This window comes from Polyergus mexicanus, unplaced genomic scaffold, assembly GCF_030449975.1.
Source record: "Polyergus mexicanus isolate NDT 795.1 unplaced genomic scaffold, iyPolMexi1.0 SCAF_19, whole genome shotgun sequence".
NCBI lineage: Eukaryota > Metazoa > Arthropoda > Insecta > Hymenoptera > Formicidae > Polyergus > Polyergus mexicanus.
In genome coordinates, this window is record NW_027223339.1 from 5,729,906 (window position 1) to 5,743,381 (window position 13,476).

Here is a 13,476-nt window from a genome sequence, read left to right on the forward strand (position 1 = left end):
GTAGCCGAGAGATGAGCAAGGAGCCTTACTTTAGCTACAACGGGGGAGGGGGGGGGGGCGAGCTTTTCCCTGGGCTCACCTTTTAACCTCTTCCTATCGTCTTCTCGAACCATCCTCAAGTTCCTCCTCCCATCCCGTGCCTCACCGAAAAGTCGCTCCTATTATTTCAATTATTAAAACACTGCTGCAGTGCGGCGCCGCGTTGCCTCTTCCCGGCATTTCCCCGACGATTTTAAGCTCACGTCAGTAGTCCGGAGCGTTTTCCGATCAACTCTCGGCTGTGCCGTTGCTATACTCGCCGAGAATCGTGACGATCGAAATGGCGAAACTTTTGACTCGGACATTGTCGGCGATGTATACGGCAAGGCGCACGGAGACACGACACGAGTCCGTGTCCACGCGAGTGTACTGAACCTAGAGCGAGGGGTTTCGTGATTGCCGGCAATAAAAGTCGCCGGTACCGATTGCTATCTAAATGTATGCGAAAACGCAGAGCCTCGGTGTCGTTTCGACGAAAGGGACGAGCATCGTCGTCCCCCGACGGAGGGTTAACTAAACTTCCGATCGCAGAAGGGTGTTCTTCGACTACGCGCTTTGCGGCTATGTCGCGTCGCGCTAAGTGCGATGCGCGTAATATTCGGCGATTATGAGTTAATTACGCGAAGCGGCGAAATTATCTGCCATTATCGTCGCTAATGAAGCAATTTCTGACACCTACTTAATTGCGCTCGGATGAATGGACGAGCGGGTAGATTTGGGCGCGCGCGGTCTCTTGCACTTCTCGCGACGATATCAAGCGATGTAATTTCGGCAAAAATCTATATTACGCACATTGTACGATTAATAGAAGAGCACGCGAAGATGACTCGAAGCAATTAACTCTCCATCGTATCACGCGTAAATATTGTAAAATAATGTACGCTGTAAAAAAATTGACTGAAACTTCAGACGAAGAATCTGCAGTTTTTTTTTTTTTCGCAAACACCCTGTCCGAATTTTTAAACGCGGAATGCTGTCTAAATTTAAATAAACAGACACACTCTTCTGAACTTTCATAGAAACGACTCTGATATTAAGACAGATTGTCTGAAATTTCTTTCAAACAGATTTGAAAATTCAGACAAAAATGTATCTGAATTTTTCGACAATTTTTTTAAAACTGTGAACGTACCTGCGGAATGTCTAATTGTCGATAAATCGATAGTTCTTGAACCAATTGGAAATCAATAGTTCTCTCTTGGCAAAGTTTAAAGAATTCAGATAAACAACAAAATATTATTTTCCAGTCGCCTTTAAATGAAATTATCTTTTACTCCTTATTTATTAAAATTTTACTTTTTAAATTCATTCTTTTAAAGAGGCATGGCTGTGCTCGCGCAACGTTATTGAATAATAATAATTTGATTACAATCTGATTTAACGCGAGCAACTTGTCTTAAAAACAGTTGATATTTACAATCGATGTCGCACAAGCAAATGAAAATTTATAAATTGATTAGTATCATCCTTGAAATTATTCACATTTAAATGTCCGTTCCTCGATTGCTTAGAGATACTGCCACACGCCACTCATTAGCATTCGATTCGAGACTACGACCGTCTCCATAAGTCAGTATTTTCGTCCGTTACAATGCATATGTGTACGTGAAGTGAGTGGATCGCGTCAGGAATATAGGAATACCCACCACGGTTGAATCGAAAGCATTGGGGAATTGCTCCCTAATTTCGAAGCCGTCCGGCTTATACCATTCTCTCTTGCTCTTCTAACGACTGTGCCTCACGCCACGCGATTACCATGGGACTTTTGAAGGGGAGGGAGAAGGAGCGATGTGCCATCGATTTCGTAGTTGTATAGCAATCGAGCTATGTACGTTCCGTTCGTCGTATGTCTATGCGTTTCCGCGTTTACGTGTCCGCGATACGTAACCGCGCTCGCCTTCAGAAACGGTCGAACGAAATTGTCCCGGTGCAATATTTTCCCGACCGACCGGACCCAATATTCGCGCGCGACACGCACCGTATTCAATTCCCAGCGTCGTATTTAATGCGCGCAGCATTAATTGAAATTTCGCGAGTCCGGCGCGCGCTCGACGTGTCCTCAATTTTAATGTCGTTATCGCTGTAAACGCTATTGTTGTAAAATCCGTATTACTCGTGTCGCAATATAAATGCTTACAACGCTGCATCGTTAATTAATTTTGCATTACAATGCTAATCTCACAATTACTGAATTAATGTATGTATAATTATATTATATAATTATATATTCCTAATTATAATTTGCACAAAATTATTAAAAGATATATAGCACATTATAATTAGATATGTTATAGAAAATACAATGTTCATAATTGATTATACGAATGTAAGATTTGGACAATTTAGAGAGTTTAAAATCACGGAGGAAGTGCCAATCTCCAAGCGAGAAGTGGAAAAAGAAGTTGCTTGTCGGATCAAGCTCGCCGACATGAATGCGCAAAGCTAATTTTACTCGCCGCTCGGGGCGTCATCCGTCACTTGAAATTGGCAGATCGTAGTAGCAGCCGCCTTCTCTACAGCTAATTATGTAAGCAGGCCGACATTTTCTCGGTGACTTCGCGACAGAAATATTTGGCCGATAATAGCATGCGATTTCGCGTCGTTTCAGATCTTATCGCGAAGTCTAGATCGTGTTGCAAGGATGTCCGTCATAGTCAAAAAATTAAAATTCCATTATTTTTGCACAGTGCTCGAATGTGATTTAACGCGCTCTTTTTATACGAGAGAAACAACAGTGAGTATCGAGCCAGTTTTATATTGAAACGCGCTCAAAAATATACGTCACCGCTCAAGTACCTATTTCGACACGCAGAAAAGCTTAGCTTGTCAAGATTCTTGGCACAATTAAAACGTGAAAATCTGCTGTAATATATTCTATAATTATCATAATAAAATTATTAAGACAGAGAAATGAAATTGTTAAATTATATACTGGATCTGGTTGATTTAATTTGAAAAGTTAATTTTTTTATTTATACCTAGTTATCTATGCAAGAAATTTCTTATAGGAAATGGAAAAATTTGTTATATGACAAGAAAAAAAGAAATATATAGAGAGATTGAGATTGATACGAGAGAAAATAAAAGAAGGTAATGAACAACGTAATGTATAACGCTTTGAGACAGATCTTTCTCATTGAAGATGAATATAATTACAAGCTAAAATTATATCAGCAAAATAGCAAGGGGAGACACGATGAGAATGTACGCGAAGAGAATTTTGCAAAATTAAGGTGGCATCCTCGGGTTTTAAAGTAGAACGCGCACAAGCTTCAGCCAAGCTAAAAGAACGCGTCTTCAGGCGTCTTATGGTGGCATTGTATGATATATAACCGATGTAGACCTTTCGAGAACCCCGTCACGGCCCTTAGAAGCCAGCGCATAAAACCTTGGTAAATAGAACATAAATTTCTTCCCCGGCGATGGGGGGAGACGTTCAAATATAAGAGAGCAGCGAGCGCGTCTCGTCGACCAGCCGTCGACGTTATCTTCGTTCGCGCGTAACATCGGTAAACCTGCGCATCGCATACGGTTGTCCCTTCGGCGTATATATGTACCCACGCATCGGGACGATACATCCGGGGGATAATAATTCCTACCAAGTCCTGGCAAACGATCAACATCGCACGCGCGCATTCGACGTATACCTCGCGTAAACTCGTCCGACTCCCGCAGGGATTGTGCGACGCAAGCGGAGGGATAGATAGCGCGGCAGAGGATTAGATTGGTACAGGTAGTCAAATAACTGCTCCGACATCTCTCTCCCAACTCCGGCAATAGGTCATTTTGCCATTTGCCGTAAATTATTACGAGAATACAGGAAGAGAGAAAGAGAGAATGGTTTGATCAAAATTAGAGATTAGCGCATCTCACATTTCTTATACGCTCGTGTTAGAAATACATAGAAATCGTTAAACAAAAAAGAGTATATTTTATTAAAGTTTTGTATCTATAAACTTTATTTTTTACCATGCTAATTTTATGTAAAATCACTTTTTCTATAAAAAAATGTCAATACTATTTTTTCTTTATATCCAGCATTTTGTAATTAATTAAGAAGTTGTAAAATTACCTTAAAGTAATCATGCTTTTATATTGCTAAATGTTAAAAATAATTCAAAAGCAGATATTATTTATAATAATAAGCTCGTTTTTTATAGCGTATTGCTGTAACGGTGCGCACAAGCTTTCTCCCTTCTCACGTAGAAAAGATTAAATAAACTTCTGCGAGAGGTGGTGAATTTATAAACGTAATCCCGCTTTGTAATCGGGCTTCGTAAATACTCTTAATGGCTAAGTAAAAGTAAGTAAAGTAAAAGTTAATTAAAATGATATAAATCCAAAAATTTTTATAACAAAATTAAATTAATAACAATAACTACATAATACAATACGTACAGCGCCTCTTTCACGCATTGCGATTTATCATGTGCAGTACTTGATAAATAAGACATTAAACAATATAGTAAATTAAATCGGTGACATTTATCGCATCGATGTTAATGCGGCTTGAAAAAGGCCTGAATAAATCGTCGCGTCGGACATCAATGGTACTAATTTACGCGTTTCGTTCATTACGAGACGGCGCGCAACGCGAAACATAAGTTCGTAGGGGCGTGCAAAGCTGGAACGCGGTAAATGCAGCGCGACATTCTAGCGCGACTGTGAGCAACGACCGCGCAACTAATTGTCCTGATTTATGCACGTAAGCGCGAAACGCTTAAGCAGCAACGGCCGATACCGCAACCAGCCGAGAGAAACGCGATATTCAATTATATGGCCAGCTGGCGACCGTCCAATCTCACTTCGGTCGCTTTGATACCATTCGTTCGATCATCGGGACGTGCGCGCGCGGCTCTTCTCCACGCTACGCCGATAAGGGCGGACTAAGTGCGACCACGCATGAAACTACCCCATTCCCATTCACAAGCATAAGCCTATGGACGTGAAACACGTTACATCGCCCTGCGATCGATCGATGCTACCTAAACGAGTAATAAATGTATCTAATCTCCGCGAAGGACCTTTTCCGACAGATTTGAATTCGGCCGGACAAATTACGCGGAATAGTCAAGTTAAAAATAAATTGTTTAACAAAAATTTTTTTATCACGAGTACTAGTAAATTTTCTCTAAAAGCTATTAAATTATAGTGAATTATTAAATAAGTTAATTTTCTTTTTAATATCCCGATATCTTTCCATTAGACATTTCCAGATTAATCATTGTTCTTATATATGTATTTATACAATATATAGCGTCTCGTGTTTTATATATTTGTGCAAGTTGTGTATATATATATATATATATATATACAACTTGCATAAATATGTATATATATATACATATATGTACAACGAGAATGATAAAAAGCGTTAAGCGTTATCGCAAAAATTAGTAAATTGTATCAGAATGATTCTTTGTTACGCTTATACATTGCTTTTCTTATTTTTAATCGCATAGAGGCAAATGTAATCGTATTAATGATCGAGTTCGAATGCTAATAAAATAGTAAAATTAATGCGCTCAACGATAATAATTATGAAATTATCAGTAATCATTAATGACGAATAACAGAAATAATCAAGGCAAAAATAATATGGTCAGTTTTAATTCTAAATATTTATATGATTATTAGATTATAAATAATTAATCAAAAACAACTCGATTTTTCAATACCATCGTTTCCGTAAATTAAAAAATAAATTGACATGCATATTGTTAATTTCGTTAATGCACATGTTTGATAATTTTCATTCTTTAAAGATGACGCGTTAAGGATGTTAAGATTACAGAGTGATCAGAGTTAAATAAAATGTAATCGTATTAATGATGATTTCGAATGCTAATAAAATAGTAAAATTAATGCGCTCAACGATTATAATTATGAAATCATCAGTAATCATTAATGACGAATAACAGAAATAATCAAGGCAAAAATAATATGGTCAGTTTTAATTCTAAATATTTATATGATTATTAGATTATAAATAATTAATCAAAAACAACTCGATTTTTCAATACCATCGTTTCCGTAAATTAAAAAATAAATTGACACGCATATTGTTAATTTCGTTAATGCACATGTTTGATAATTTTCATTCTCTAAAGATGACGCGTTAAGGATGTTAAGATTACAGAGTGATCAGAGTTAAATAAAATGTAATCGTATTAATGATGATTTCGAATGCTAATAAAATAGTAAAATTAATGCGCGCAACGATTATAATTATGAAATCATCAGTAATCATCAATGACGAATAATAGAAATAATCAAGGCAAAGATAATATGGTCAGTTATAATTCTAAATATTTATACATGAGCTATAAATCATTAATAAAAAAACAAAACCCCGATTTTTCAGTACTATTGTTTCCATAAACTAAAAATTATATTGACAATTTTAAATGTTTAATAATAAATTCTACTGACCGACCGATGCACCGCCCTTGCATGTCTCACTTCTTTCCGCATCTGGTCATCGCGAGATCCCTTCCGTTTCCGGTTGCTCCCTTCGCTTCAAATTGAGACGAGACAGTCTATCAATTTGTCCCCTCATGCATAATCACTATTCTCATAATCACTATTTCACTCGTAGTCCAAAATCCGCCATATGCAATGACGCGGTAAAATTATTTCCATGCCGATTATAAACATGAAAGAACATATAATCGCGTATTAATAAATGGACGGAGACGATTTTCCGTGATTCTAATCGACATTCCCGATACTCGCGACATCCACTTTATACACGGGATAAACTTGTGATGGATAAAAAAAGGCGAGAAATACGGAAAGAATATTTCAATCTCGCACGCTAATGCAATACGACGGTTACTGTAACGGTTACGGAAAATTTAGGCAGGTTGAGTAGTAGTAGATGGGGAGGGGGGAACGCGTCGTCGAATATCCGTTCCAGGAAAAGGAGCGAGCGCGTCTCTTCCGAGAAATAAACCGTACGCGAAAAATCCTGCGCGAGATAAATCAAACTAACTCGAGCGACGCTCTTTTGCGATCACGATTTATGAAATTGTGAATATAACTCTGAAAAAAGGATTACATTTGAAAACAATATTAAAGAATATTAAAGCAGAAACGTGTGGAACGCGACGCGCTTATATTTTCAACGCAATATTATTATATACGACAGCGAGTAAATTATTTCAGCGCCTAAAAATATGTTAAATAATGTATTCATCGATCGTTGTATCGTATTATAAAGTCGATATATCAAAACTACAAATTACTCTCGATTCGGATATTTCGAATATTCGTTTGGATGCGAAATTCATTTTCGATAGATAAAAGATGCGTGGGAAAAATCTTGTCGTTTGCGAGTATATATATATCGAAAGATGCCTTAATCACGATTACACGGGTTAATATATTACACTCGGATAATCGCCTGTTATTCGATACAAGACCCCCCCGACACTCGTTCGTACGCGGATCTCACTTTCGACGGATAAAAAGACGCGAGAAACACGGAGCGCGACCGTAATTCGTCTTGAGACTCGCGCTTGTGGGAAGAGACTGACACGATTACGGAAAATTTAGGCTGGACGGGTAGGTGAGGAGAGGGGAGGACCGCGTCGCCGAACGTCTCGGTACAGAAGCGTTCAAAAAAGTTGGATGTAAACATTCAGGAAATAAACAAAGAAGCGCGGCTCGAGAGAAAGAGAGAGAGAGAGCTTATATTACAAAATCTCGATCAATTTTCATGGCGAAACGATAATACAACGAGAATAATCGTTGAATAGAATGTGTAAGATTCGAGGAGGAATATATCTGAAAAGCAGCTCACACACCACATATGAACATTCCTAATAAAATATTCTTATTTAAGAGAAAAAAAAAATGTGTTCGGTTAGTCGACAGTTAGTCGACTAATTTTACACGTCAGGTTTAATAATATTCATGGTTGTAAAATTGACCAATCACGGTCATTCGATTCTTGATTGGTGATTGGTTAGTTTTAAAACTATGGATGTTACTGAAATCCAATTAAGGGTGACATGTGAACGTTAATCAATGTCTCTGAAATGCCGCGAGAAACCACGAGTACCAACAGCTAAATGACCCATATTAAGTTAGCCCCCCTACCAACGCCAAATTAAGTCAAATACATAAAATAATTTAGTGCTAATTATGTGCTAATTAGTTGCCGTAGTCCGAATTTTGTTGTTCAAACCGTTTAGCAGGAATTTACATTCAAAGTGGGGGGTGCTAGCTTGACATTAAGCCAGCCCCCCCCCATAGTGAAAAAAATATATATAAAGCTCGAATCAAAAAATAAAATACACTAGAATTTGTTGCGTATTCTTAATTTTGTTAATGTACATGTTGGATAATTTTCATTTTTTAAGAATGACGCGTTAAAGATATATGTTAAGATTACAGAGTGATCAGAGTTAAATAAAATGTAATCGTATTAATGATGATTTCGAATGCTAATAAAATAGTAAAATTAATGCGCTCAACGATTATAATTATGAAATCATTAATAATCATCAATGATGAATAACAGAAATAATCAAGGCAAAGATAATATGGTCAGTTTTAATTCTAAATATTTATATGATTATCAGATTATAAATAATTAATCAAAAAACAACTCGATTTTTCAATATCATCGTTTCCATAAATTAAAAAATAAATTGACACGCATATTGTTAATTTCGTTAATGCACATGTTTGATAATTTTCATTCTCTAAAAATGACGCGTTAAGGATGTTAAGATTACAGAGTGATCAGAGTTAAATAAAATGTAATCGTATTAATGATCGAGTTCGAATGCTAATAAAATAGTAAAATTAATGCGCTCAACGATTATAATTATGAAATCATCAGTAATCATCAATGACGAATAATAGAAATAATCAAGGCAAAGATAATATGGTCAGTTATAATTCTAAATATTTATACATGAGCTATAAATCATTAATAAAAAAAAAAACCCGGTTTTTCAATACTATTGTTTCCATAAACTAAAAATTATATTGACAATTTTAAATGTTTAATAATAAATTCTACTGACCGACCGATGCACCGCCCTTGCATGTCTCACTTCTTTCCGCATCTGGTCATCGCGAGATCCCTTCCGTTTCCGGTTGCTCCCTTCGCTTCAAATTGAGACGAGACAGTCTATCAATTTGTCCACTCGTGCATAATCACTATTCTCATAATCACTATTTCACTCGTAGTCCAAAATCCGCCATATGCATTGACGCGGTAAAATTATTTCCATGCCGATTATAAACATGAAAGAACATATAATCGCGTATTAATAAATAGACGGAGACGATTTTCCGTGATTCTAATCGACATTTCCGATACTCGCGACATCCACTTTATACACGGGATAAACTTGTGATGGATAAAAAAAGGCGAGAAATACGGAAAGAATATTTCAATCTCGCAGCAGACTAATGCAATACGACGGTTACTATAACGGTTACGGAAAATTTAGGCAGGTTGAGTAGTAGTAGATGGGGAGGGGGGAACGCGTCGTCGAATATCCGTTCCAGGAAAAGGAGCGAGCGCGTCTCTTCCGAGAAATAAACCGTACGCGAAAAATCCTGCGCGAGATAAATCAAACTAGCTCGAGCGACGCTCTTTTGCGATCTCGATTTATGAAATTGTGAATATAACTCTGAAAAAAGGATTACATTTTAAAACAATATTAAAGAATATTAAAGCAGAAACGTGTGGAACGCGACGCGCTTATATTTTCAACGCAATATTATTATATACGACAGCGAGTAAATTATTTCAGCGCCTAAAAATATGTTAAATAATGTATTCATCGATCGTTGTATCGTATTATAAAGTCGATATATCAAAACTACAAATTACTCTCGATTCGGATATTTCGAATATTCGTTTGGATGCGAAATTCATTTTCGATAGATAAAAGATGCGTGGGAAAAATCTTGTCGTTTGCGAGTATATATATATCGAAAGATGCCTTAATCACGGTTACACGGGTTAATATATTACACTCGGATAATCGCCTGTTATTCGATACAAGACCCCCCCGACACTCGTTCGTACGCGGATCTCACTTTCGACGGATAAAAAGACGCGAGAAACACGGAGCGCGACCGTAATTCGTCTTGACACTCGCGCTTGTGCGAAGGGACTGACACGATTACGGAAAATTTAGGCTGGACGGGTAGGTGAGGAGAGGGGAGGACCGCGTCGCCGAACGTCTCGGTACAGAAGCGTTCAAAAAAGTTGGATATAAACATTCGGATATAAACAAAGAAGCGCGGCTCGAGAGAAAGAGAGAGAGAGCTTATATTACAAAATCTCGATCAATTTTCATGGCGAAACGATAATACATACGAGAATAATCGTTGAATAGAATGTGTAAGATTCGAGGAGGAATATATCTGAAAAGCAGCTCACACACCACATATGAACATTCCTAATAACATATTCTTATTTAATAGAAAAAAAAATGTGTTCGGTTAGTCGACAGTTAGTTGACTAATTTTACACGTCATGTTTAATAATATTCATGGTTGTAAAATTGACCAATCACGGTCATTCGATTCTTGATTGGTGATTGGTTAGTTTTAAAACTATGGATGTTACTGAAATCCAATTAAGGGTGACGTGTCAACGTTAATCGATGTCTCTGAAATGCCGCGACAAACCACGAGTACCAACAGCTAAATGAGAAATTTTACAATTGGTGAAGCTTCGCGTCGCGTTTTTCACACGTTTCGTATTTCAATATACTTAAATATTCTTTTAAAATATATGATTCTTCTTCAATTATATGTATAATTTCGCCAGAAAATAATCGCGAGATTGCAAAAGTATCGCTCGAGCTTCGTTATCTTATCCTTGTTCGTATCGCGAAGGTTTTTTGGCGCACGATTTTTTTCGCGCAAAAAACTCGCTCGCTCCTGTTCTTGGAAGAGATATTCGACGACATTCCCCTCCCCTCCCCTCCCCCCACCTATCCGTCCAGCCTAAATTTTCCGTAACGCGTAACGTATTACGGTCGCGTTCCGTATCTCTCGCATCTTTTCATCCATCGAAAGTGAATTTTGCGTGCGAATAAGCGTCGGGAGTGGTGAATGGAACAATGGACGATTATTTAAGTGCGTCGTCCGTTAATCCGGTCTTAATCAGAACTTTGTACAAATGCGAAAGCAAAGGGACGAGGAGCAAAGAGGAGCGGAATGGAGTGACGTTTGCAACGCGTCGACTGGTGAGTCAATTTGTCAATGATTTTATTTATTTATATAATTGTCAATTTTTATTGACGATGCATTCGCGCTACTTTGAGAATTACTTGGCTATAATAATTATTATATTTGCCACATGTCTCGTGACATTCATTGCAAAAAGTGACGTGTGTGTTAAGTCGCCCTCTCGCATTTGAAAATCCTTCAATGAACAAAATTCGAATGAGAATAAAATACACGCGAGTTGAAATTTCTCAATAGGAAAGTAATTTAAATTCCCTATTTTTCAGTTTTTCGAATCGTAAATTAAAATTTAAATCGAAAGAATTGCGCGATTCTAGTGTTCGATACGATAAGATAATCAGCGTGGCAAAAACTATTTTAACGCAACGAGCAAAACAATAGCTTGCGCGAGGTCATAAATCGATCTGGCTGGAAAATGTTGGCGTAATGACCGTGCTATATCTTACGGCCTCGTGTCTTTGTGGTCGGACTGCGCAGTTGAGGGTGACAGTTCCATCATTGTCACCATTGGGTGGCGAGGGGCCGGTTTCGATGTAATGTCATTGCTCGTCTATTTATCATGGAGATGTACATATTTTTCTTTACGACGTCTGCGGTATCGTGCATCTTCACGAGCACGGATTCGCGATAAAAACTCTGCTACATTATTTCCGGAATTCTTTAATTTCTTTCTACGGCAGCACCACTGAAACTCATCGTTCTCTCTCATATGGGATACTATTGTATTTCCTTAAACCAGCAAAGTGCATTTCAACTTTGGAGTAACATTTCATGTACTGTAACCCTTTTACGCTTTTTGTCATTATTGGCAGAATGCGTTCTCCGTTGAATTTCAGTAAAATTTCAGTAAATAATTGTACGCTTTGAATGAAGAATTTTAATCCATCCTAAAATATTCTTCATTTTATTCCATCCCAAAATATTTTTAATTTTCCATTATATTATTATATACAATAATTTTGAAAAAAAATTATTTTCAAACAAATGAATTTACTCGATACAAATAAATTAATAAAGAAATAAATAGTTAACATAAATTAATAAATCATCAATTATATATAAATAAAACAGATACGTATCATATTTAGAAAAATTAGATTATTCAGAAAATTAAAATAAAATATATTCAATATTTATTTAATTTAAATATTTTTAATTAATTAGAATATATCTCTATTTAAATGTACGAGGAGCCGGTTTTTGCAGAGATTGTTTAATCCCTTTTGATAAATTCAAAGAGAGCACATCGCAAAAGCCTTATGAAATAAGGAACGTATCTTATATGTATGTACGCGGACATGCGTCTTTTCATACCGTGAATTTCTATTATCGAAGATGCTCCGAATTACCGCATACCGGAAAGGATGCAGATTGGTACCAGTCTGCTCCCCTTCTTTACGCCTCTTTACTTCCCCCATGTTCTATCTAAGCTGCATCCTCTCTCGAGCACGAACCATCAGCTTAGCTACCAAGAGAATACGCGCTTGAAGGATAAAAAAGAGAAATCGAATGAGAGCAGTAGGAAGAGAGGGAAAAGGGGTGGAAATGTGTAGATGGTTACGAAGAACGGTGAGAGAGTAAAGTTGACAGGGAAAAAATTGGAAAACGCGGATTAAAAGGTCTCTTACGTGACGGAAATATCTTCGACGAGACAAGGACATCTAAGGACGAAAAGAAAGATATCGTCCGATTCGACGATGTTCTGTGGAATCGAATAGCGGCAATGATGGTCATGGCAAAATCTTGCCGAGGCGCCGCAACGGCTCATTAAGGTTGAATGTGCATATATCAAAACATTGACAAAAATATAAAAATTTTGTAGATTGTTTTACTATTTCTTCTGTGTATCTGTACAAAATCCAAGTACAATCATCCTCTTAACGATTTGGAAATTATTTAAGTTTAAAGTTTGTATTAATTTTCATGGAAAATCGGGTGTGACAGCACTTATTATCAATTTGACAAGAATAAAACATTGCCAGGAAAATGAAAATTTTCACATGTGTGTGTGTATTAACAAAATTTTAATAAATAATTGCGCGAAACTTAATTTAAATCCACTTATTCGTTTAAAAGATTTTTATTATTTTTTTGTTTCTTGCAATTAAATTCAGGGGATATTCACGGCCATAAAAACTTTTGTCATCAAATTAGAAAAATATTTATTACAATTATTTTTTTTTATTAAAAACCATATTATTTTGTAATACT

At 36.8% G+C, this 13,476-nt stretch overlaps 1 protein-coding gene across 28 annotated transcripts in view; it reads right to left on the reverse strand.

Annotated features, from left to right (window-relative positions):
* LOC138941526 (CUGBP Elav-like family member 1) overlaps nt 1-13,476 on the reverse strand; it is a 495,676-nt gene that overhangs the window by 258,144 nt on the left and 224,056 nt on the right. Inside the window, exon 1 of one of the 28 annotated variants that reach the window (XM_070311303.1) lies at nt 6,472-7,020. The exons of the other annotated variants lie outside the window; for them this stretch is intronic. Coding sequence (XP_070167404.1) covers nt 6,472-6,494 — 23 coding nt within the window. The 5' untranslated portion in view covers nt 6,495-7,020. Of the gene's footprint in view, nt 1-6,471; nt 7,021-13,476 lie in introns of those variants that run through there. 28 annotated transcript variants of the gene reach the window in all.